Source organism: Accipiter gentilis, chromosome 7 (assembly GCF_929443795.1).
Source record: "Accipiter gentilis chromosome 7, bAccGen1.1, whole genome shotgun sequence".
In the NCBI taxonomy this organism is placed as follows: Eukaryota; Metazoa; Chordata; class Aves; order Accipitriformes; family Accipitridae; genus Astur; species Astur gentilis.
In genome coordinates, this window is record NC_064886.1 from 11641667 (window position 1) to 11666294 (window position 24628).

The 24628-nt window shown below is 54.5% G+C and overlaps 4 protein-coding genes and 1 non-coding gene across 13 annotated transcripts in view; 1 reads left to right on the forward strand and 4 right to left on the reverse strand.

The window, feature by feature from the left end:
• The window catches only part of ILF2 (interleukin enhancer binding factor 2), a 99032-nt gene extending 93231 nt beyond the window's left edge, over positions 1 to 5801 (forward strand). The window contains exons 1-15 of one of the 4 annotated variants that reach the window (XM_049806934.1): positions 968 to 1094; positions 1269 to 1328; positions 1695 to 1737; positions 2712 to 2816; positions 3122 to 3199; positions 3375 to 3477; positions 3559 to 3624; positions 3849 to 3965; positions 4092 to 4170; positions 4320 to 4407; positions 4576 to 4637; positions 4848 to 4962; positions 5037 to 5127; positions 5367 to 5536; positions 5660 to 5801. In XM_049806934.1, coding sequence (XP_049662891.1) covers positions 1090 to 1094; positions 1269 to 1328; positions 1695 to 1737; positions 2712 to 2816; positions 3122 to 3199; positions 3375 to 3477; positions 3559 to 3624; positions 3849 to 3965; positions 4092 to 4170; positions 4320 to 4407; positions 4576 to 4637; positions 4848 to 4962; positions 5037 to 5127; positions 5367 to 5527 — 1173 coding nt within the window. In that variant the 5' untranslated portion in view covers positions 968 to 1089 and the 3' untranslated portion in view covers positions 5528 to 5536; positions 5660 to 5801. Of the gene's footprint in view, positions 1 to 967; positions 1095 to 1268; positions 1329 to 1692; positions 1738 to 2711; positions 2817 to 3121; positions 3200 to 3374; positions 3478 to 3558; positions 3625 to 3848; positions 3966 to 4091; positions 4171 to 4319; positions 4408 to 4575; positions 4638 to 4847; positions 4963 to 5036; positions 5128 to 5366; positions 5537 to 5659 lie in introns of those variants that run through there. The other 3 variants (XM_049806935.1, XM_049806936.1, XM_049806937.1) reach the window with 3 other exon arrangements.
• Positions 672 to 743, reverse strand: TRNAM-CAU (transfer RNA methionine (anticodon CAU)). The gene has a single exon. It is a non-coding gene; the product is annotated as a tRNA-Met (tRNA).
• A 122-nt stretch (positions 5802 to 5923) lies between the features above and the next one.
• SNAPIN (SNAP associated protein) lies at positions 5924 to 7753 on the reverse strand. The gene is made up of 4 exons (XM_049806938.1): positions 7338 to 7753; positions 6772 to 6818; positions 6532 to 6650; positions 5924 to 6441 (listed from the first exon to the last, which is right to left on the reverse strand). Exons 1-4 carry the CDS (start codon positions 7670 to 7672, stop codon positions 6337 to 6339), a joined length of 606 nt encoding a protein of 201 aa, XP_049662895.1. The 5' UTR covers positions 7673 to 7753; the 3' UTR covers positions 5924 to 6336.
• Positions 7754 to 7768: 15 nt separating this feature from the next.
• Positions 7769 to 14712, reverse strand: LOC126041371 (mothers against decapentaplegic homolog 4-like). Of its 3 annotated transcripts, XM_049806930.1 has the most exons (12): positions 14450 to 14712; positions 11484 to 11732; positions 10563 to 10737; positions 10436 to 10456; positions 10120 to 10323; positions 9898 to 10029; positions 9680 to 9808; positions 9538 to 9591; positions 9256 to 9439; positions 8575 to 8743; positions 8116 to 8254; positions 7769 to 8018 (listed from the first exon to the last, which is right to left on the reverse strand). In XM_049806930.1, the coding sequence occupies exons 2-12, from the start codon at positions 11718 to 11720 to the stop codon at positions 7807 to 7809; spliced, it is 1656 nt and encodes a 551-aa protein (XP_049662887.1). In that variant the 5' UTR covers positions 11721 to 11732; positions 14450 to 14712; the 3' UTR covers positions 7769 to 7806. The 3 variants fall into 3 exon arrangements, with proteins under 3 accessions (XP_049662887.1, XP_049662889.1, XP_049662890.1); XM_049806932.1 differs by lacking the exon at positions 9680 to 9808; XM_049806933.1 differs by lacking the exons at positions 9680 to 9808; positions 9898 to 10029.
• A 501-nt stretch (positions 14713 to 15213) lies between these two features.
• CHTOP (chromatin target of PRMT1) lies at positions 15214 to 24517 on the reverse strand. 4 transcript variants are annotated; one of them, XR_007506675.1, is made up of 7 exons: positions 24338 to 24516; positions 22962 to 23043; positions 21344 to 21497; positions 17980 to 18166; positions 17713 to 17850; positions 15927 to 16444; positions 15214 to 15555 (listed from the first exon to the last, which is right to left on the reverse strand). XR_007506675.1 is itself a non-coding variant. In XM_049805207.1 (6 exons), exons 2-6 carry the CDS (start codon positions 23024 to 23026, stop codon positions 16242 to 16244), a joined length of 744 nt encoding a protein of 247 aa, XP_049661164.1. In that variant the 5' UTR covers positions 23027 to 23043; positions 24338 to 24517; the 3' UTR covers positions 15214 to 16241. The 4 variants fall into 4 exon arrangements, 2 of the variants coding, with proteins under 2 accessions (XP_049661164.1, XP_049661163.1); XR_007506674.1 differs by having other exon boundaries at positions 15746 to 16444; XM_049805207.1 differs by having other exon boundaries at positions 15214 to 16444; positions 17980 to 18163; positions 24338 to 24517.
• Positions 24518 to 24628: the final 111 nt, after the last annotated feature.

The window sequence follows — 24628 nt, forward strand, 5'->3', positions numbered from 1 at the left end:
ATTCTGCCGCTCCCTCCACGCGTGGGAAGTGGGGTGGTGGGATGGCAGAAGTGGTGGGTGGCTACGGTACTCACGACACGCCGGGTCCCGGCATGTCGTGAGTACCGTAGCCACCCAGGTTCTGCCACGTCCCCGCGACACGGTCACCCGTGGGGACGGGCGGGTCTGAGACCTGACAAGCTCATCAGCGGGCATCGAATACCCCGGAGCCCTGGATATCGGCCCATCCCCACGGAATCCCCCCGCCCCGCCCGAGTTTCGGGTGGCCCTGGGGGGGCTTCGTGGGGGGCTCGGGCACCCGCCAACTCCCTTCCGTGGGAGCTCCTGCCTCGCGCCCCGGTCACGGCAGCCTCGGGGAACGGGGAGGTAACCCCGGACAGATGCCGCTCCGGGGGCACGCCCACCTCTCGGGAACACGTGTGGAGCTCCCCCCCCGGGACACGCACATTGCTGCGGGGACACGCGTGAACCCGGCCACCCCGGGACTTTCCTGATACACTGTGACCCGCCGTGCCGCTAAGGCTGCAAAAGATCGGTGTCTCCGGAGAGAAGCGTTAGGGAGCGCTTAAGGCGGCGGCGAAAATTAATGTAATTAATTAAAGTGCTAATGGAAGAAAACCAGGCAGCAACTGGGGGGGGGGGGGGGGTGTGTGTGTAAAAATACTGTCTGCTAGCAGAGGATGGTTTCGATCCATCGACCTCTGGGTTATGGGCCCAGCACGCTTCCGCTGCGCCACTCTGCTGCTTGTGGTTACTTTCCTCCCAGCACTATATGTAGCGATCCAGCGTGTGTGCATGCGCGCTGAGCTCGCTAGCTGCTCCATTCATGAACATCGTACCCCCTCCAGCGGCTGCCCGCCGCCCAGCGCGCGCACGGCCTGCGCCACGATTGGTCGCTTTCCCTCCCGCCCTCCGCTTTGGATTGATGGTTATCTGAGCCAATGCCTTACAGCGGAGTGCTGCCAGTGGGCGAACTCGCGGCGGGCGGGAAACCAATAGACAAAAAGGTTGTTGCGGGGTTGGAAGAACGCAGCCCGGCGGGGTTTCTACTGCAGCACCGGCGATCATTGTTTGGAGCGGCAAGGAACCATGAGGTACGCGGGAACCGGACCGGAGCCGATGGAGGACGCCCGGGCATCCCGGTGCGAGGCCGGAGCCCGCGGGGTCCCTCAGGGAGGGCCCGGCCCTTGGGCGGGCGGGATCTGGGCCTCCGTCCCCGTGCCCCCTTCCCGCTCCGTTAACGCCGTTTTCCCTTCTCTTTTCCGCAGGGGCGATCGAGGCAGAGGCCGTGGCGGACGCTTTGGTTCCAGGGGAGGCCCTGGCAGTGGGCGAGTCTGGCTTCTGCTTTAGCGAGGGTGGCTCTCTAGAGTCTCAGGCCTAGGGGGTGGGCCGCGGCCGCCCCCGGGGGGGCGAGCTGCCGGGGTGCAGAAACCGGGACTTTAAGCTTGTAGTGTAGCGTAGGATAACGGTGAGGTGTAGAACGGGGCGGCGGGGGTGGGATACCGGGGGAGGGCGGGGGTTAGTTATCGTTAGGGGGAGGGTTAGGAAGAAACCTTTCCTGTTTCTGTAGGGCCTTTCTTGCCTCTCCACAAAACGGTGATGGGGTGGGGGGCGTTCAGTGCTGACGAGCAGAGCGGGGAGACAGCGCTACAGAGAAATAAAGTGGGTTTTGTTTTGTTTTTTTTTCCCTTTAGGTTCCGGCCCTTTGTGCCGCACATCCCCTTTGATTTCTATGTCGTGAGTAACCCTCTCCTATGGAGCTGTTTGCAGGCAACAGCTGCGGGACTTTTCATTGTTTAAAGATGCATCTTAAAAACCTCGTTTGCAGACTTTGATGGTTTGACTTCTTTTAGTGTAGCCGGAGTAACGGAGTTCACTGAAAATGCTGTTGGTTCAGTAACTAACTCAAAATAGATCTTCTTACTGTCTCTGTTGTTTGGAGTACTTGTCTCACACAGGATGACTAGGATGCAGTTGAGTAATAATCACAACAAATAAACGCCTCGATTTAGGTTTTTCTGCTTTTTAAGGCACCTTGCTCACCTAGACCCTCAGTTCTGTCAGCTCTTTGTAACACAAACCTCGTGGGTTACTCCAATAGCTGTCACTTGCCTGTCAGGTGTTCTCCAGGCTCTTTTGCTGCATTGGTCCTTGCAAGGACAGACAGCAACAGACATTTCCCACCTTTTTGTAGGAGGAAATAATTTCCTCCTCCTGCTGAGCACCTGCCCTTTACAGACACAGGACTTTCAGGGCGAGCTAGTTCACTTACTCTTGCCTTCCAGGCCCTGTGGCTGTGAATCCCGTCACAGCAACTGAAAAGCTCTGGCCATCTGCAAACAAAGGGTGTTATTCTTAAGGGACTGTAATATAGTTAATAAAAACCCTCTTAATAGAGCCATTCTTAATTAGATCTGCCCTGTCTCACACCCCAGAGTTGCATGGGCACACTGATGGCTCCTCGGCCATTTGTGAAGACTTGCCATTCCTGTCAGATCACAGTGAGAGTGTACGGGCAGGACAGGCAGCTGCCCTCCCTCCCTTAGGATAATGTGAAAGTGAAATTATAAAGCAACAAGTGAAAAGCATGATGGGGAATTGCAAAAGAAACAAGCGCTGGAGAATAAAAAAATGGAGTAAATTTTGCTGATGAGTGGGCTGAACCAAAGTCTTTCTTGGGCATTGCAGTCTGATATCTGATCACGTTTCAGTGCGAAATGGCTTTCCCCCGTGTAAAACCTGCCGCTGATGAGACTGCGTTCAGTGAAGCCTTGCTGAAGAGAAACCAGGACCTTGCTCCAACTGCTGCTGAACAGGTTTTGTGCCCAAAACTGCTTTAAATTCTTTGGCTGGATGTTACTGCAGTGTTAGAGAACACAAAGACAGACTATCCTTCAGAGAGCATAGCCAGGAGTGGCCATTACTAGCCTAAAAAGTAATGACTTCCCTCTGAAATAAGCACTACAGTAGAAATATGGGTGGAGCTTCTTGGACAGTGATTGTTAAATGTTTCATTTGTTGTATATCTTGCATCAGGGCTGCCTGCATTATACACTGTGCAAGATCAGATTATTTCAAGTTGTACTGGACAACGGACTGACCCTCTCCAATTCCTTTACAGGCTTCCATTCTTTCCCTGGTGACCAAAATAAATAACGTGATTGACAATTTAATTGTAGCACCAGGAACGTTTGAAGTGGTAAGTCCAAAAGTGGCAAGCCTGGAAAAAAAAGCTATGTGAGGACATACTTTGGCATGAGGGATGCTGGTGTTCTAGCTACCAAACCTGGCCCCAGATGGATTAGATTCATGCCGACTCCCAGAAACAGCATGTGTGTTAAATTCACTGATTTTTGCTTTGCTCTTTCAAACAGCAAATCGAGGAGGTTCGCCAGGTGGGTTCCTACAAGAAGGGCACCATGACTACGGGGCACAACGTGGCTGATCTGGTTGTGATTCTGAAAATCTTACCCACCCGTGAGTATTGGCTGTGTGGCCACTGACTGAACTGCGGTGCTCAGCCCCGTTCTGACAGCCTCTTTTTCTGCTTCTCTGTAGTGGAAGCTGTGGCAGCCTTGGGAAACAAAGTTGTGGAAAGCCTGAGAGCACAGGACCCCAGTGAAGGTGGGACGCTCTCCTGTGTCACAGAGGGTTGAGGGGACAAGGTTGAGGAGGACATAGGCTGATAGGAGGCAGTTTCCCCTTGAGCTTTGGCATTTGTCTGAAGGGGATGGTGCCCAGCCTGGTGCTGCAGCACTGTTGCCAAGATCTGCAGTCTTTCCTGCATTCCCAGGTGCTGGTGAGGTCTTCCAGCCCCTCCACAAAGAATTCTTGTTCTTTCTCCCCAGTCCTGACCATGCTGACCAATGAGACTGGCTTTGAGATCAGCTCAGCCGATGCAACGGTGAAGATCCTTATCACCACAGTGCCGCCCAATCTCCGCAAGCTGGACCCCGAACTACACTGTAAGAGCTGTTTGCTCTGCCCTGCATGTGAACCTTCACAAGTCGGGGGGAGCCAGCTGGTCTCCCCTGGCCCACACCTACTCACCTTTCAGTAGAAAGAACAGGCATTTCTGCTGCTTCTTTCAGTGGACATCAAAGTACTGCAAAGTGCCCTGGCTGCCATCAGACATGCTCGCTGGTTCGAAGAGAATGCTTCACAGTCCACGTGAGTTTGGCCTCAAAGAAGAACTGCAGGACTGAGGACTGGTTGAAATAATCTCCTTTACAGAGCACAGGGGGAAAGCAAGGAGAGCTGTTCCTGCAGCAGGAAGGTGCGTGACATGTTATGAACCCTCCTCCTGCTGTCTTTTCCAGGGTGAAGGTCTTAATCCGGCTGCTGAAAGACCTGAGAATTCGCTTCCCTGGCTTTGAGCCCCTCACGCCCTGGATTCTGGACCTGCTGGTAAGTGCGCAAGGGGGAATGGTGATGGTGTGCCAGCCATGCCACAGCTAACTTGTAGATGCCTGCACATCATTGGGTTCCTGCAGCAGAAGGAGTTGGGATTCTTACGCTTCTCTTGTGGGAAGTTGCTCTCGCCCTAACTCCCCCTTTCTTCTTTCACCTCTTCAGGGGCACTATGCTGTGATGAACAACCCCACCAGGCAGCCCCTGGCTCTCAACATTGCCTACAGGTCTGTTGCTGTTTGCTTCACTCGTATAAATTCCTGTTACCATCTTAGTTTTGAACATACCAAATGAAAGCGGCAGCATCTTAGGGCTTGAACGGACCTGAACTGGACACAAAGCAGACTCCTCACGTAGATGTGCTAATTGCAGACTTTCTGGCTGAGTTTCTGTGCTGGAACAGCCTGTTTTCTAACCCAAAACGTCTTGTCCCATAGGCGCTGCCTTCAGATCCTAGCCGCAGGGCTCTTCCTTCCTGGATCTGTTGGTATCACTGATCCCTGTGAGAGCGGAAACTTCAGAGTCCACACAGTTATGACCCTCGAACAGCAGGTGAGTGGCCTTGTCTGCTGCAGGAGAAGGGACTACAACCTGTCCACACTCTTAGACTATTCCCACCCCCACAGGACATGGTGTGCTACACTGCGCAGACACTTGTCCGGATTCTCTCTCACGGAGGCTACAGGAAAATTCTTGGCCAAGAGGGTGATGCCAGCTGTAAGTGGGGTCCGTGCAACACGTGGGTCTTCCTCCATGCAGGCTGTCAATGTCTTGGTGGGTGAATGGGACTGGTTTTCTGTGTTGCTGGAGAAAGTTAAGGGATTCAAGGAGAAGCGACTCAATAAACCCCAGAGCAGTGGGGAGGCGAAGCTGGCGAGGTGGGGTGTCGTGCTTCCCCCTGCCTGTCCTGGGGTTTGTCCGCGCTGCTCAGGGTCACCCCAAGACTGTTTTTGCAGACCTGGCTTCTGAAATGTCCACGTGGGATGGAGTGATAGTGACGCCTTCTGAGAAGGCATATGAGAAACCTCCAGAGAAGAAAGAAGGAGAAGAGGAAGAAGAGAATCAGGAAGAACCCGCTACAGGCGAGGAGGAGGAAAGCATGGAAACGCAGGAGTGACTCATGCAGGTAAAGCTTGTTGGTACTGCTGCCTGGGAGAAGGCAGCTCTGGACAGGGAAGGGAACGGTTTGGGTTGCCTCCACCCTGGGGCTGTGCTCCCTCCCTCGGCAGTCTGTCTTCTTCCCCTGCAGTGGGACTCCCTACCACTGGCTGAAAGACGTGAAGAATCGAGTAGAGGACTAAGCCCATCCTCAGTGAACACAACGAGCTGACGTGACCTGTCCCTTGTATGTGTTTTTATAAGTTGCACATTAAAGTGTTCACCCCTTTTGAGTGCATCCTCTTTGTTTAGATAGAAGATGTGCATTATAGAAGGGAGCTAGAAAAAGGTCTAACAGCAGGAGAGGGTTCCAGAACTTGAAGAACCCCATCTGGGCATGCTAAACCCCACACCTGTACTCTCTGCTGGCAGCATCTGCTTGGTTCTGCTTTCCCCCAGGCACATCAATGTCAGGCTGTGGCTGTGATGGGGGAGTGTTACAGACTCACAACGCCGCAGCCGTGACACAAGAACATTACGGACTCACAACACTACCTCACCATCCCATAAGCAACATGGGATCACTTTTATTATGGTGCCCACAAATCTGGAAACACAGATTTCTGCCTCACTCCAGGACTTCTCACTCCATCCTGTGCCGTGGATGCTCAGGAGAGCGCTGCTACAAACAGGGATACCTGCTCCCCTCACCAGTGGCCCACTCTGTTCGCTGTCCTTACGGGGATGCTCCTGCTCCGGCCCAGCTCACAGGGCTGTTGGCGCAGCTGTGGTGTGAGTCAGATCCGGCCCAGTGCTGCCACAGGGGCCTCACTTGCCTGGCAGGCCCTGGGGGTAGCCCCCCGCTGCCTCCAGCATGGCCTTCCTCCGCACCGTCTCCTTGGCCACACTGTGGTTCAGCCTCCGCAGCCGTTCCTACATGGAGGAGCAGCAGCTGTCAGGATGGGGGGCTGGGATCCCCCAAAATGCCACGGTTCCCAACCCCCCTGGGGTCCCTGCACTGACCTGGGCGTTCTGCAGGATGTTGTTGACCAGCACCACCCTGCGCCGGGCATTCAGCAGCTTCTTCACGTAGGGGTCGAGATCCAGCGCCACTTTCTGGTCCTCATTGATGCGGCACAGCTCTGAGAGAAGAGAGGGTGGGAGCAGGCCCAGGGTGCCACAGATCCCCAGGGAATGTGGGGCAAACCCTGCTGTGCGCCCACAGCTGGGCTGCAGAGCTGACTCCTCCCCGTCATGTCTCACCTGTGGCCAGGCTGTCGATGTGCTCCCGCAGCTCCACCTGGCTCTCCCTGTGGAGGGAATGGCTCACTGACCAAGATAACTCTCGACCGCAGCCCCACAGGCCCCCGCCTCACCCTTTCTCCCCCTCCAACAAGGAACCTCTGCCCCCAGCTGCCCCTAACTCCCTCCCAGTCCAAATGCTTCGCCCCCCAACTTAGAGTGTGTTACCTGCACACCCTCGCAGCCATCCTTACCTCTTTCCAACCCACCTACATGCCCCGCCCGCCTCTAACCCCCACCCCACACGCACTTCTAATGCTCCCCCCAAGCCTAGGGACCTGCCCCCAAAAGCACCAACTCCTGCGGCCCCTCGGCCCAGCTACGAACCCCTCAGTTCCCCACCCAGGCATCCCTAAGTCCCTCCCCAGATGCTCCGAAAGCCCTTCATGGCACCCCAAAACTGCCCCGCCCCCCCGTACCTGCCCCTCAGCCCCGCTTCCGCCGCGGCACCTGCTCCTCAGCCCCCCTCAGCCCCGCTCCCGCCGTTCACCCTCAGGCGTCCCGGGCCCCGCTCCAGGTTCCCGGACCTGACGGCGTGGACGTGTCCGTCGAGCTGCCGCACCGCCGGCCGCAAAAACTGCAGCAAACCCTCAGCGAACAGCTCCCGCGCCGCGGGACCGCCGCTCCCTGCCGCCATCTTGACGCCGTCGACGCCGCGGGGGCCGCTGGGAAATGGCGGCAGCGCAAAGGCCGCCGGGAAATGGAGTCCGCTGAGTGGGCAGGATAAGCGACTTCCGCGCTGCGCCGCGGAGGCCGCTGGGAAATGTAGTCCTGGGAGCATGCCTGCAGCCACAGCCCGTACCCTCGGGAGCGCCGAGCACCCGCGGAAGACGCAGAGCCAGGCACCAAAACCCAAACCCATTCATTAAAGAACAGTTAAAACCATTCCCCGTCACACATTCTGGTACTTTTCTGCTTGTTCTTTTTTTTTTTAACTTTTTTTTTTTTTTTTTTTTTTGCTTTTTCTTACAAATATTAAATTAAGAGGGGCAAGGATTAGTGCAGGGGGCTCAGCTCGGCAGCGGGCATGGTGTGCAGGACCTCATCCAGCAGCTGCAGGGCACGATGGAGGTGCACCTCGATCCAGCATGGCGTGTGCTTGATGCTCTGCCGGGGGTAGTCAGGCCCCCAGCCCTTGACAAAGCTGAGACGCAGGATACACAACCGCCGCAAGTCATCCACGCCGATCCCTGCTGCCGCTGAAAGCCCTGCCCGGGAGGGACATGCCCGTGGGTGGGGGATCCCCATGGCCATGAGGGTGCTATCCTCCCCACTTGGCTCAGCCCCAGGGGCTTGCTCACTCACCCACAGCGGGTGCGATGCCTCCCACTGAGCCGGGACCCGGGATATTGCCGGCTACAGCAGCAGCCTGAGCAGCAGCCGCAGCCTGGGCCGTGGCCGCTTGCTGCTGCATCTGGCGGTGGCACTGGCGCAGATCAAATACCTGAGTGCAATATGGAAGGAATCCCTCAGCAGGGCAGCATGGGAGGGTGATGTCCCGGGGACCCCTTTCAGCATAGGCACAGGGGTCCCTCCATCCCCGGGGTTCCTCCATTGCCCCCCAGCATGGGTGACCCACTGCCCAGGACCCCCTTTAATGTGGGCACCGGGGTCCCTCCACCTCTGGTCCTTCTATTCCCTCTCCAGCATGGAGGACCCTTTGCCTGGGACTCCCTTTAACATGGACTCGGGGAGTCCCTCCATCCCTGGTGCCCCTCCCTCCTGGGATGCAAGGTCCCCCCCTTCCCTCTGGGGATGCTCCACCTTGATGTAGGCACCCGGGTAGATCTTGTGCACGGCATCCCCCGGGGCTCTCCCGGCTTCCCGATCCAAGTAGTAGCTCTGCACGAAGACGGCGTGGTCGCTCAGGCACCGCATCCACACGTCGCCCTCGCCCCGGCACTCCAGCTGCACGCCCTTCCCGATGTGCAGCCTGTCCCGCAGAGACCATCAGCACCAGCATACCCCTGCAACATCCCCCGGCTGCCCCCAAAATCCCCCAGTAGCCTCCTATATCCCCCCATCTGCTCCGTACATACCTCATTTGCCTTCTATATCCCCCTTCTGTCCTGTACATTACCCATTTCCCTCCCTATATCCCCCCACTCTGCCCCATCATCCTCCAGTTGCCCCCCATATGCCCCCACCTACCCTGTATATCCATTTGCCCCCTACATCCCCCTTCCACCCCATCATTCCCCAGCTGCCCCCTGTACCACGCTTCTGCCCCATACATCACCCCTGTACCCTCATATACCCTTTTGCCCCCCACCTCCCACCCCCACAATGCCCTCCCCATTTACCCCATCCGTTCCTTCATCCCCCATCCATGCCTGCATCCCCCAGCTACCTCCCCCTCCTTTTCCCCCCATCCTGCCCCACACCTAGCCTCCAACCCCCCACCTTGACATTGCCCTGTCCCCCCCTTCTGCCCCCCAACCCCACCGGGCCCGCTCGCTGGCGTCGGTGCGGTGCACATTGGAGAGCTGCCCCAGGCAGAAGCGGTCCCCCCCCGAAGGGTCCACATAACCGTCCACGATGACCACGGGGCAGCTGGATGGCACCTTGAAGATCTCCCCCACCTGCACATCCATCTCAAAGTAGGCAATGGAGCACCAAAACTCTGGCCCTGGATGGGGAACACACATAGTCATGGGGTGGTCAGGGCACCCATAGCTCATGGAGGGGGTGATCACTGGGGTGCTAATTAGGGTGAGGGGCACTTACCCGGGTGGGTAGACACTGGTTGCTGGTATGGCCCGGAGCCGTGGTGTGGGGGCCCTGGCGAGGGGGCAGAGATAGGGTCAGTGCAGCGAGGGGGTGAGGACCTTGCAGATGACCCCCAGCCCCCCATTCCCCCTAAACCTACAGTAGTGGTTGGGGTGGTGGAATGGGGGCTGCAGATGGTTCTGGGTGCTGGGCTGCGGCGGGGGGGTGGGCTGCGGCCCGCCCAGGCTCGGTGCATAGACAGCTGCACCAGTCCAGCTCGTCGGTGAACCTAGGGCACGAGAGAGGGTGGCCGGGTGGGGGTGTCCCCATACGAGACCCTTGCCGAGCCAGGGGACACAGGGTGTCCCTGGTACTCACTGTGGTAGGGCAGCTTGGGATAGCCATTCTGTGGGGGGGGCTGCGCCAGGGCGACCGGGGGCGGTGTGGGGCAGGCAATCTGCAGCAGCCCCTCTCCGTGGGGCAATGAGAGCAGGGAGCTGCCGGGGGCCACTGTGGGGGGGACACACGGTGGTGGGGGTGTTAACTTGACCCCCCACAAACCCTTCCTCAGGGATGCAGACGGGTTTAACAGGGTCTTACCTGGCGGTGACATGGGCAGCGCAGGGCAGAGGCTCCCGGGGACGTGGGGGGACTCAGGGAGCTGCAGGGGGGGCAGCGGCTGGTGGTATGGCTCAGCGGGGGGCAGACGTGGCACCCGCTTGGCTCCCTGCTCCCGGCCGGGCGGCACCTCCATCTGCACACAGTCATGGACAAACTCCTCCTTCACCAGGCGCGTGGGGGGCACTGGGGAGCGGGGGGGACACACACCGGAGACCATGGGGGGCACGGGGACCCGCTGGGGGGGGGGATGCTGGCTCTGGGGGTGCTCCCCGCTGGCCCTGTACCAGGGTCTCACCTGTGCTCTGGATGCTCAGACCTACCAGGAAAAGATGGGGTGGTGGGGGTGTTACGGGTGCTGGTGACAGAAGTGGGATGGCCACCCCCCACAACCCAGGGGGGTCCCGGCGGTGGGACTGGCTCACCGATGGTGGGGGTCACCACGCGCTCGTAGTGGTAAGGGTTGACGCAGACGCTGTCGTACTTGAGGTCGAAGGCAAATTGGCAGAATTTGATGTGTTTCAGTTCGTTTTTGTGTAGGTCGGGCCAGCGCCAGAGCCTGGCATAGATGACGTGGGGGAACCCCTTCCTGCCAGCCACCTGCGGGGTGGGGGGACAGGACAGGGACACTGAGGAGATGAGGTGGGCGTGTGGGCACAGTCCCTCCCCACCTCCCAGGCTGACTGCATCCAGCTCAGATACTGGACCCTCCCAGCATCCCGGCCTCCGCCTGGCGAAGGCTGGCGCCAGGCCGGGACCCCATGGCAGCCGGGGGGCTCCCCCTGAGCGTCCCCGGCTCCAGACATAACAACCCCCGCCCCCACACCCCGCTCCGGGCTCCCAGGCTGCCAGACAGTGACTCATCCTGGGAAGGAGGGGCAGAGTCGCCGGGGGATGCCAGCGCCAAGAGGGGGGATGACTGCGGGCAGGGGGCAACGCTGCCTGCGGCTGCTCCGGATGCATCTGACCTGGTGGGGTGGGGACTTCTGCGTGTCCCTGTCCCCCCCATCTCCGGTGCAGCCGTGGCCCCATGGAACCCGTGGTGGGTGGGTGTGAGCCCAGACACTTAAGTCAGCATGGCTCTCGGCTCGGAGCCACAGGCTCAATGTGGCTGGGGTCTGCCTGCGTGCCCCTCCTGGGGATGGGGGGTCCCCCCAGCTCAAGGAGGGTTGGGGGAGTCTCGGGGGCCATGGGGCACCCCAACACTCAGGTCTCCCCAGCTCAGGGAGGGCTGTAGGGTCTTGGGGGTCATTGGGCACCCCGAGGTCCCCCCAGCTCAGGGATGGCTGTGAGGCGCAGGGCTGCCAAGGCACCCAGGCACCTGGGTCCCAGTGCGGCAGGGTTACCTGGAGCCGCCCGTCCAATGTGCGCTGGATGGTGACGCACTTGCTGGGGTGGGCACCGTTGGTGGTGACGGCGGCGATAAGTGAGTCGAGCTCGTCCTTCTTCTCCTTGAGCTTCTTGACAAGGCTCTCGATGGCCCGCTTGGCAAAAGTCTCGTTCTCCCCACCCTGCCGGTGGCACATCAGGCTGTGCACGATGCTCAGGCAGGCATCGCTGCTCGTGGGCGCGCCGAGGGACATTGCGCTGCTCCCCTGCAAGGCACAGCACAGCCTTGCCTGTCACTCCACAGCAGGGGACCTGCTGTCCCCGCTGCCCTTGCCTGCACGGCCACTGTAGCACAGGGCCACCAAGTTGGGAGTTAAGCACTGTACGGGGTGCCAGAGCCCACGGGGCAGATAAGGGGCGGTCGGTGCTGGCAAGAGGGACATGTGGCCCCTGTGTGGCACTGGAGATGTGGCAGCCCCCCCAAAATGGCATGTGGCAGGCAAGAAGGATGCAGGACAAAGCCGTATGTCACCTTGAAGCAGGGTGCCAGACTGGATGCCTGGGGGTTCCACGTTCCCTGTCTGGGGTGGGAAGAGGCACAGGGGCTACAGTGATACCGGGACACTCGGGGTGTCCCCAGCTCCCCGCAGTCCCTGGCTCCTACGGCAGCAGAGCCAGAGCTAGGCCACGGCATCAGGCTCCGCAGTGTGTATGGGTACGGGGACGCCAGCTGTGTCACACCAACGGCCTGGCAGGGAGGCATGCCTGTGTGTGCGCAGCGTGCAAGGGTGCCTGTGTGCGTGCAAGCACTTGTTCTGGGCTGGGGTGATGGGACACGTGCTCTGCGCTGCCTGTCCCATCGCAGGCACAGGGGCCAGACTAAACAGAGCCCCAGCTTGGCGCCGCTCCTTAACCCCTCACTTGCTGCTGGGCTTCTCCCTTTCCTGCCTCCCCTGCCAGACTGCGTACATGCCAAGAGCTGCATGCATATGTACACGTGCCGGGGCCCCGTGAGCATCCCCACCCCAGCCGTGGCTGTGCCAGGGCTCTGTGCCTGCTGCGGTGCTGCTGCAGTGGGGTCCTGGTTCTGCGTCATGGTGGGTACAATGCTCCACAGCCTGGGAAAAACCTTGGGCCGACAGCAGACAAAACAAACCATCAGCCCCTGCTCTGCGCTGCTTATCCGCGGGATGGGAGGCAGGGTGTCCTGCCAGCGCCCTGCCTGCTCGTCTCCCCCCCATGCAGGCACAGGGCCATGGCTCCCCTCTTGTTGGACCAATGCCGCTGGCCGGGCTCCTCTGGCTCGAGATAAGCCAGATGCTGTCAGCCATGGGGACACCCTCAGGGATGCTGGAGGGATCCTGTGGAGCTCCCTGTGGCTGGGGCACAAGCCTGAGCACCACACCAGGCTATGGGGTTCACCCTGTGGGTGCTAACGCAGCCTGGGGCACCCGTCCTGGGGATGCCCGCGGCTGCCCTCATGCTGATACTCCTGCCTGCTTTCTACCAGCCTGCTCCTCTCCAGGGGGGTCCTGCCTGCCTGGCATGCTCTGCCTCAGAACTCCATTTTGAGGCCAAAGGAGGTGAAAGAGGATGTCAGGGATTCTGTGAGCAAGGGCTGTCCAGTATTGCCCTGGAGGGAGCATCTGGGGGCCCCGGTGTCGGTCCTGGTTCCCCCCAGCTCTGGTGGCTGGACCCCAAGACCAATGCTGGCTGCTCCAGCAAAGACTCAAAGGGCCAAGGCCATCTCCAGCCCCATCTGAAACTCAGCCCAGTCTGGTTTGAGGGAAACTGGGGTGAACATGGGCTAGAGATGGCTTCTCCCTGGCTTCAACTCCCCCCCGGCGATGCGACAGCTGGGAGTGCTCACTGGCTCTCAGAGAGGATGGCTGTCCCTGTTGCACCACTGACAGAGTGGACCCCAAAAGGCCCCTCCTGCCCCGGCATCAGAGCGAACCAGAGGAATAATGAGGCGCCTCATCGCCCCGCTCCAGATGGAAAGTGACATTTCTGTGCGAGTCTTTTGTCCCAGCAGAGGGTATGTGGCTGGGGGCTTTTCACAAACCTGTCAGGGCTCCTCCTGCAGCAGCGCAGGGCTGGGATCAAGGTCTCCCCTCCTCCCCACCCTGCATTGCTCCTGCCCTAAAAATACCTCGCTGATCCCGTAGCCCAAGCCCCAAAACTGGAGCCAGCCTTGTACCCCAGCTTGGGAGGGGGACAGGCAGTGTGGGGTGGAGGGAAGCCAGCTCCCACAGCCGCTGCACAGACACGGTCCCTGGCCTAATCTCCTTGGCTCCAGGGCCACTAACTTTGCTCCCAGATAATCTCAAGGGCAGGGACAAAGGGACCGACGGGTGCCTCGATGGAGATTTCATTCCTGTCTGCGACTCCCCGGTGCCAGCCTGGCTTCTGTCCCCCCAGCCCAGCTCCGGCTCCCCAGGCTGGGAAGAGGGATGCTCCCCATACTTGAAGCCTTGGCTCACAGGAGGCCAAGGGGGGAAGCAGGAGGGATGCTCTGGAAAAGCAAGTGCCAAAGGGCCATCGCCACCACATCCCAACTCGCAAGACTTCACAGGGCAGTGGTCCACCTCCGTCCTGAGGTCACCCGCAGGCTGAAAACGGGTGTTTTCCTGTTTTTAGTGCAGCGTTGGAGCAGGATTTGGGGCTATCAGTGGGAGGAAAATGGGGAGAAGCGCAGAGGGGCTGCCTGAGTGGGTGGGGGTCCTTGTACCCCTGTGAACTGCCCGGCCCCGGCAGTGCAGCACGGCTGTTTAACAGAGGTGGCTGCGCTGCCAGCGAGGGGCCAGGGGATGCTGCAGCAGGCAGATGGGGTAGGCAGAGAGGGGCGATAGGCTCGGCGTGAGGCTTCGAGGAGGGGACACGAGCAGGGACGCCCGTGGGACTCAGGGTACAGAGAGGCTAGGGCCGATGTGGGGTAGGGAGGGAGGGGGAGCATGCACCAGGACCGGGGCTGGCTACTCACCGCCACCGCCCGGCTCTCCTCACTCGGGGCCTGGCTCCTGCTGCATCTCCTCCGGCTGCCTGCAGCCCGCCGCCCGCAGCCCTGCCCGCTCCTGCTGCCGCTTCGCAACTTGTTTGCTACAATAACAAAAGGGAGAAGCCGGAGCGCGTGAGGCGCTGGTGCGTCGCAGCCAATAGCAAACGTTGTGACAGCCTGCCGTCTCCCCACCAACCAATAACAGCCGAGCTTCCACCACGGGCGGGGCGACCGTCTGCGTCCAGACGGACCCATAGTTTCCCTCCCACCCCCCCCCCCCCCCCCCCCCCCCCGCTCCCCGCCCCGGCGCCTGCCCGCCGCCCGACCGGGGCTGAGGGCCCAGCCGGGGCCGGCTCCCCCCACGAATGTTGCAGGGAAGGAGGCATGAGCTAGGGTATGCAGAACCTGCAGGAAAAGCCATGCCAGCCTCAGCATCCTCGGCCCAGGGGCCTTTGTACAGCACAGGCAGGCAGGCAGGGCAGATCCTGCCTGCAGAGGCAGCGAGCTGCCCCTGACTGTTCCCAGACAGTTTCCCCATTCCAAGGCAGCGGAGGTCCAATTCCTCTCACACCAGAGAACACGACCTTCCCTCGGCTCCCTTCTGCCCTGCCCCCCGCCCCCTTCCCCCCCCCCCCCCCAGTTAAATTTACCCCAGGGCACAGCAGAGCAGGAGCAGAAAAAAAACCACCCAACATTTCCAGGGAAAAAAAACCAACCCCAAACACCAAAAAGACCACCCAGAGTCCATATTGCTTTTATAATTATTTCTTCTTTGTTACAACAAACCAGAAATACAAGATTCCATTGAAACTGGAACAGCTCACAGAATGGCTGAACTGAAAACTTGAGGGGGCAGGGTGGGAGAAACAGACCCCTTCCCAAACCTGTCCGGGGTAAGTGCAGGCAGTTGGTCTGAGCAGAGGAGGCAGTTTTGGTTACACCAAAAGGTAACAGATGAATTTTGGACCCCGTTTTTTAGAAGAGACAGTTCTACCACGCTTGGCCATCACAGATGTGATTTTATGTTCCTGCTTCCAATTCCTTTAAACAAACACTTGTTTTCTTGCAGATACAGAAACCACTGGTGCCATCTGTTCAACACAATGCAAAAGAAATTCAAACTTCACCTAAAAACAACAAAAAAGCCAAACCAACGAAGTTTTCAACCTAGGAAGTGCTCCGCACTAGGCATTAACAGAACACTGGCTACCAACAAAAGAAGTAGTTTTGGTGCAAAACGAGATTGGTATGTCTACAAGGAGCACTACAACTAAACCTCACCTGACTTTCGCCCTGTTGGGAGTTTGGTTGGGGTTTTTTTTTGCTTCAGATGGGTTAAACTGAACTGCGGGTGTGAACTCAGCCCTTCGGTCACGCTTAGGGACCAGGCCGATCCCAAAACGCAACCGTGGAGCTCAAGCAGCACATCAACACACGATCCCAGTGCCGAGGAGCACCTCACCTAACACAGCATGGGCGGCGTGCACAGCGAGTCACCAGTGCTGATGTCAGCGGATCAACTGTGGCAGATCTGTCACATTCATGTTTGGAGTACTCAAGGAAAGAAGAAAAAGATGTAAAAAACAATCCAAAAAAAGGTTTCATACAACAGATAGTATCAAAACATTAAAGGAACACACTAAAGTCTGATCTCTCAGTAGAACAGGGCTGCTCCCTATTCCTGCGGGTCCTTCCAGCATGAATCAGGGTTTCCGTTTTTAGCTTATGGGCATCGACATAACACACTAACTTCAACAACAGTCTCTCGCAATGACCTTCAGTCATTTGTTTCCGGGTCCGTCTGAGCCATGTAAGCATCCAGCTCAGCATCGAGGTGTCCTTTTGTTTTAGACATGTAAGCATCCAACTGGTTGTCCAGCTGCTCCTTGGTCAATGCAGGACGTGCTGATCCTCTTCCTCGTCCTCTGCCTCTGCCACGACCTCCAAAGCCCCCTCGTCCCCGGCCCGTCATGCCACGACCTTACAGTGAGACAAGAAGACGGTTACACACTCCACCTGACCAAGCCTCGGGGTTTGCTGTGGCTGCCGCTCCCTGGCAGAGCCTGGACAACATCGCATGCTCGGCAGAGCTGCTTCAGCACCTCCATGGGGAAGTCCTGCAGCATCATTGCAGCAGCTACCCCTCAGCCCACTTCCAGGTCCCGCACAGCAGGTCAGGTTTTGCCACACTGGATTAGCTCCCCAGGCTGATTCTCTTTCAGTCCAGAAGCCCAGACAGACCTTTGATCCACAACTAAGAGCTACGCTCTCAGTTCAGACTCCCATCTCCCCTGCTTGTGTTCCAATCCCACCTACACATTGCATACTTCTCTCCCATGGAGCATACCCAAAGATCCTGCAAACTTCTGGGTCAGGCTGAAGCTTTTGGCAAAGTGGCAATGCCATCACCCACTACAGGCAATTTTTTCCTATAGATGAGTACTTTGAGGGGTTTTCAGACTGCTTCAGAAGTAGGATACCCAAGAGCCCACATCTATCAGCATGTGTTTGTCAGGCTAAAAAGTAGCTTTAGCTCTATAAGACAGGAGATAGGCAGCTTCCTGCTGTCTGCTCTAACTCCTACAAACATGGGGCCAATCCCAAAGCAACACGAGACACCATTTGGCTGGCGTTCTAACCAAACATCTGTCTGAAACAGTAACAACCCTACCATCAACAGCTGTCTCCTGTATTTCCTCTTGCACTCCTGCTTTACTGCTTCTCTGATTTGTTGTTAAAAATAGAGTTAATTTATCCAAGATTTGATTCAGTTTCAGACTTTAAGTTTATTTTGCAGGGGTTTAGACTTTCTCCTCTGTTAAATTTCCCCCTCCTCACTGATTATTTTAAAGAGTCTCTTGGTTTACACAGGCTCTGTATCATTTCCTTCTTAAGCGAGAGGAGACAGTGTAGTCTTCCTCAATACGCTGGAAGATTACTCACTGCCTCAATTACTATTCCAAGCATCAGCCAGCGATACCTGCAGGAGCAGACAACTTTGCTGACAGTCCCCAGAACCCCTCTAGCAACACTGACAGAGTCAAGGATCTTGGTTAGGCATAAGGCCTGGCAAAATATTTCAGGAACAAAAGCCTTAGTTTAGCACTATGCTGTACACAAATTCAAGAATCGAGGGGGTTTGGGGCTGCATGTACTTACGCATGCTAGCCTTAAAGAGAAAAAGAATTAAAGCTTACTTCTGCTTATTCAGCAGCAACGTGTTGCTCCTGAAGTTTGTGCACACTAACCTCTGCCACCAAGTCCTCCACGTCCCATGGCACCTCTGCTTAGACCACCTCTTCCAGGGCCACCGCGACCTCTAAGGCCACCTCTTCTCAGGCCCATCCTGGGGGATATACCTCGTCCTCCACGAAGCAGGCTCTGACCTTCAATAGAGAGAGGGAATTCAAATCAGACAGAAATCAGTTTTCAGACTGAGCAACAGAATCAGTCACACTGTCAAAAAGACAGTGTTACTGACATGCAAGCAACTCCAGTTCAGCCACAGTACCAACCTCTCAGCGAGACTCCTCCTCTCAGCAGAGCTCTTGCTCCCCGGCCACCACGCATGGCTCCTCGTGGCAAGCCTCTCTGCCCCATAGACAGTCCTCTTCCTCCCATGGCTCCACGAGCAAGGGGTCCTGCTGGCCGACCTAATCGTGCCTGAATGTTACTTTTACCGAGGCGTTGCTTTAAGCTCTTCTGGAATAAAAGATTTGTAAGAAACAAGAAAGTCATGCAGCAATCTCAGACTTGCAACACAAACAGCACAGCAATCACCTACCAATAAAAGTGTTGTGTTTTTTGTTTTAAATAGACTAGAGGGTCACCAGCTCTCTGTAATATGTAATCAAGCTTCAAAGGAAGACAATCAAATCTGCTCTGGGAGGGATTATTTGTGAAGGTCAAACAGAGAACAAGGACCTTTCCTGGAAGCAAGTGTTTGTACAGAGACAAGAAAGTTCGCAGATTTGCAAGGAAATATTTTTCTTCACTTTTAACAGTGCTGCTCCGTCCAAATCAGACACTTAATCCACAAGGCAGCCTGCTAATCCTGTATGCTGGAAGGTGATAGTCCAAGTATATCCCTGAGACAGAAAGCAACTACCCCTGCTGTGGCATAAGCCTAACCTATCTCTGCAGAGCAGGTGACATCTGTGCAGCCACATACCATGGGTATCATTCCCAGTGGCTTACTGCTCTATCCTGGCTAGGCTTCCACATAGACTAAGGCAACAAGTGAGGAGAAGCATCAACTTTTCTGTCTGTCCTACAAAAAGAAAACTATACTGAAGAAATTTACCCTCACCAGAACAACAGCAAAATAGCAATCTTTGCATATCTGGCTTTTGAAGTGTGGTGGTTTGTTGTTGTGGTTTTTTTTTTTGTTTTTTCCTTTTCCATGTCATGTATGTCCAGCCACCAGACTCCATTTCACAGGCGGGGCTGGCTTACCTTGGGCCAGCCATAGCAGCTCCTGTCCTCAAATGCCTATACCAGAACTGCTGCAGAGATGGCTTAACTGCTCATGAAGCAGCAGCTGAACGGCCAATTTACATCCCAGTATTGTTAACATGCTCCAGTACCAGTTTGGCCTCCACAGAGCAGGCTATAGCTTCTGTAGGCACTGCTGAACCTTACAAGGAGCTAAGCAGCAACAGTGGGAACATTCACACTTTTCTCAAGAACAAGCCCTCTTGGCCCTAAGAAGGTAAGGTAACAAAGGCAGCCATAAAGGCTGTCTGTACTTTACTACAGGTTCCAAGAGTTGCTTCAAGTTACTGCTTGTCTATTTGAGCCAAGCCTGTGGACAGCTGAATTGGTTCCTCTAAAATCAGTCTCTTCTGTAGCTGTAGTGTTTAAGTTTTACTGCCTCAGAGTTTAGATTGTCATTCATTTTCCAACAGCTGTAGCAGCCTAAAATGTTAGCCTCTCTCTTTTGCCCAGCCCCACTGGCAGAAAGGAATGAGAATGCATGTTCTACATCCAATTATTCATTTATATCACTTACCATGAGAGTTTAAGATAAGCTGCTGGACTTTGCACTGAAACAGCCTAAGAGTGCTCACCCTTCTGCTCTACTTCAGAGCGGTAGCACCTTGGTCTGCTCCAGCTACTAAGTAAATGAATGTCTAGAACCACAGTCAGTATGAATGTTTTTACATAAAAAACCCACAGCAGGTTTACATAAACACTTGTGCACTCAGATGCAAAGGATGCAAAACACAAACCCACAAATCTAGCATAGGCAGTGCTCCACAGGAATTTAGAGAAGTCCTTTCTGAAGCACAGGTGACCCATCACTAGGATCAATGCTCCCCAACACTTACGGACACAGCACATCCAGAAGGATCAGAAAAGCTCCTGGTGATACCAAGTATAGCACTTGTGAAAATCCAATCACCACATCAACTTCCAGAGCAACTTGCAATCTTCAAAGAGCAACCCAACATAAACCATGTTTCTGAATTTCCCTACAACACCCTTCTGTGGCCCTCTCTTGCAGTGTTTAATTCCAGAAGACCATGAAAGTACACCTATGTTCAACATAAAAATCAAATGGGTTTAAGAGCTAAGCCAGAAGACTAGTTCTTCCCTGTTCCTCCGTGGCACCTCAGTTCAGCAGCAGAAACTTCATGCTTTCAATCCAGTTTCACTTACCACTTGTGAAATTCTTAACTTTCCAAACTTTTTTTTTTAAAGCAGAAAATAATTTAGACTACTATTTCCAGAGCTTTTGTTTACAAGCTCTGCAAGGCTAACTGGCACCGTAGTCTGTTTTTATAATAGACATCTCAAGAGATCTTAAAAAGCAGCTGCATTCCTCTTTATCAGAGAGTGAGCCCTGAATGTGAGCATGTGTGGCAGCTTTAAGTATTCCAGCTATTTGTTGAAGCAGCTCAGCTAAGAAATTTCCAGGGCTTTCTCCTCATATGCAACATAATGTACAGAATTACATTTAACTACTTCTGTAGTCAAGTGATCCAGTACTGCTATTTGACCTCCCTGCACAGCTGTGAGGCACAACCCCATAGGTTTCCATTTGTGCCCTACACATACATTTTATGTGAATCCTACTAGCCTTTCCATTTAAACATAAGCTTTAAAACTTGCAAACCCCCCTACATGTTGACAATGAGCAGGCCCTAGACAAACAGCTCTCTTTTGTATGTTACTGAGGTTTCTGTCGTAGCAAGATTTTGCCCCCTGCCCCTTCCATAAGTCTAGAGTTATGGAGCATCACATTTACTGCAGCAGAGAAATCAGAATCTAGCATGTTTGCTCAGGTCTTCCACTCTGCTGACAGAAGGCAATTTGGAACACACCGTAAGCTGTAGTACTCATCACTGAAACGTGGAACAATAAAAACTCTTTATATAAGGGGAATGCAACACTATGCCTTAAATCCAGGTCTGCATTCTAGCATTTGCAAGCAATCAAAAAATCAGTTTGTTCGTCTGTTCCTCACAGCCAACTGCTATCAAAGGAATGCACCAATAGAGGGCGGAGTTGGGGATGGGAGCAACCAGACTCAACTGGATAGTAAGTACTGGAAACAATGTGCAGCAATTGTAACTGCAGCTAGATTGCAAGATAAAGCACTTGGCAGATACAGAAACCCAGAATGAGAACATTTCTCTGAAAAAATAGAGAGAAGATATGAACGGCCAGCACAACCCCCTCCCCCACCTCAATACTATTAACTGTTAGTTACAAAGCATTACTTATCTGAAGTAAAACGGGATTTTCTGCAAGTCCCTTCTAGGTCTCTCATTTTTAACTTTCAGGAGCATTTTTCAAAATCCTCCGCATCCTGAAAAGCCATCTGCTGGTGACAGGCATCAACGGGCTGCCCCAGAATATGCCACTTTCTCTCACCTGTTTAAGCTTCAAAGCAGCCTGGACAGAAGGTCTATTCTCCATCTGCTGGGCCAGTCTTCTGTTTCTGGCACTGGCTAGCTGCTGCTGCTGCTGCATGGTAGCCCGAATATTCACTGGCATCGGCTGTTTGTTCTTCAGCATGTTAGTAAAGCTTCAAGGTCGAATAAAATGGGTGTTTAAATAAAGCTTTATTACATACATTTATTGGCATTTCATGGTTCTCAAGATTGGATCTCCAGATCCCATGAACCTTATGTAAAGAGTGGTACTTAGGTCACGTCATATGTGATTACGTATTCCTTGTTTTCCACAAGTGTGCAAGAACTGGAAACTCAGAAATGATGTTGTATATTAATTCAGAAGTGATAAAGTTTTAGGTTACTGATTTTAGAAATGGCAAAAGGAATGAAAACAAGCAATAAGCAGAGATGATCATGACAGATGGGAGAGGACATCACAGAAACAGAAAAGCAAACTGAAATCTGACTGCAAAAGCCAGATTAACCTTCAAAGGTCTGAGAAAACTGTTTAAAAACCTCAATGCCAGAAGGCAGCTTTACAAAAGACATCACCCTGAGAACAGACCAGAGTGCCTCTGGTGCACCACAGAACTGGTGCCATAAGAAATGCCACCATCCAAGCGCACTCACTTACAAAAACAGTTCACTTGGCAATTTCTTTGGTGCACAAAGAATCTTCTGTCTTTAAGAGCTACATAGGAGCAATACAGCAAGATGGCAAGCCTCCTTAGCAGCAACCCATCAGCTTTCTACTGCAAAAGAAAACACTTACAGATGAGGAATATGGACTGACCAACATGAAACAGGCCAGCAAGTCTTCCCTGCACTGCACCTCACCACTCATCTTTCCTGGGGTAAGCTCCAAGCACCAGTTCAGGCTACATCTCACTGCAGCACTTGCTAGAGCAGGAACTGCAGGCCAATGGCCCCCTTTATTCCTGGTTCAACGATACTAACACAGTTAATCCAAGAGTTATTAGTAAGAAAGTGAAACATAACTGCAGCATCACTGTTGTCACCGTAGAACCTCAAAAGCTTAATGGCATGGAAAAACAGAAGAATACTCAACAGAAGAAATAAAGAAATCAAGAAAAGAGAGAGATGGAGATGAAGCAAAGCATTTGCCTCTTACAAGGCCCAAAACATTGTTAAAGGGCCTTTGGGCTTGTTTAATGGCCTGCTGCATGCCTCTTACAGGCCAGACCACATGCACGTGTGTCTGCCTTGGACAAAGCAGCAAGCCTGCTGCAGCTTAGGTAACATGCTACCATGCTGCAGCATCAACTATATAAATGTAAAAACATGTGGAAGAAAAAGGGAGGGTGTGAGGTTTCTCTCGTTTGTTATAACACATCCCACCATATTTATGTGTTGAATAGTTTAATATTAACTGCTATGGATAAATTTCTCCAAAACACTTGCCCTTTTAACCTGGTGTACCACATTTGTTGCAGTTTAAGACAGAGGTGCATAGCCATCTGCTTGTTTTACTGAGGTTAAGAGAGGGCAGAAACCACGTTGGTTTTTGGACACCGGACAGTGATAATTAAGTAAAAAAATTTCTTATGAGCTGAAGCTGCTGTTGGCTTCCTCACCGCTCGTTCAGAGACATCTTGGTGGTGCTCTTTAGCACAACCTTCGGTGCTGACTGTGCAGCCATCTTCAGATCAAGAGAATCTGCAAAACACCAGAACTGGATTTCACAAACAGCACAGAGATCTTGCACTTACTTGGCCAACATTAAAAAACCTACATTCCAGCTCCTTTGGTGGAGAGTCAGGAACGGGACAGGTAACAGGTATTTTATTAATACATTTTTAGTAAGTTTTCTAGGCCACTGTCATGATACCACGGGTTTAATAAATCAGCAAGCTATGCTAACTCATCCTTACTAAGAAGCCACCTTTTTAGAAAGTGAGCATTTTACCCTTGGCAGGAGTAATGCTGCAAAAATACAGTCCATCAGTGGTCAAGATGGCACGAAAATGCCTTGTTTAGTACAGCATCTAGTAACACTGCCACACTTCTAGGCTTTTAGTATCAGCAAGACGGAAACCCCAGTTTGTTTGGAACAGACACATACCATATACTTGGCAATAAAATTCCAAGATTACTCTACAGAAGTCCCATATTCTTCAAAAATATTACAGTTCCATCATCCCATTATGATTGCCACCACTTGGACAGAGGTAAAACTGTAAGGGGGCAGTCACTTCAGCTTTTTACTGTGTAACAATTCTGGTAGGCAGCTCATCTGCAGTCCTAACGTGGTTCTCCAACGTGACAGCCTGACACATGCCTCATGAAAGCAGCAAATAGATTTAAACTCAGCTGTTACTAACCTTTGGAGCACAGCTCAAGCCCGAGTGCTTTGCCAGTGATGAATACTACTGAAACGTGCTACGCTCAAACCCACTAACTATGCTGATCGATTTCCCTTTTTTTTTTAATACAATCAGTATCAAATTTAATGCTTCGAGGACTGCCGAAAAGTACTCACCCTCAAAATACCTTGAACAAAATACCTTCTTTACAGTGTTTTACAGCTAGAAACTGAGTCAACAGGTAGCCGCAACCCATTTTTTAAAATTTAAAAGTGGTTTTAAAAAGCATTTTTACTGAACAACAACCGCAGCGCAGCTCGCAGAAGCAGCCCCGCTCCCGTAAACCCGCCACACAGCGCGGGGGCAGCCCCGGCACCACCGAGGACGGGAAGGCGAGGCCTTGGCCTGGGCCGCCGATCCAGCCTCGTCCTGACAGCTGCCCTACGAGACGAGGGGAGAAAGGCCGGCCCTGCATGCAGAAAGACTGGGCAAGGGCCAGCACCACACCCCCCAAAGGGCAAAGATGAGCCCCCCCTCACCCAGCCACCTGAGGGGACGCCTCGGCCTCCTTTACGGAGCCGGCCGGCCGAGCCTCCTTCCCCCAGCGCCCCCTTCTCGGCCCTCCAGCCAGGGCCAACCCCTCTCACCGAAGCAGACGGTCGCCAGGTCTCCGGTGGGGCTGGCTAGCGGGTGGCGCGGGGTATGGGTCTGACTCCGGCACCCTCCGCCAGCTCCCTCCGCACTCAAACGCCAACGACAAAATGGCGGCAGCAACCACAGACACCCTCCCTCCTCCCACCACCTGCGCCGGCCAAAATGGCAGCGGCAACGCGCAGGGCGCAGGCGCAGAGCCCCGTACATGAGCACGCCCCCTACTATTGGGTGGGGCAGCCCTGATGCAGGGGCCGTCCCCTCGGCCATTGGTGCCCTGGGGCGGG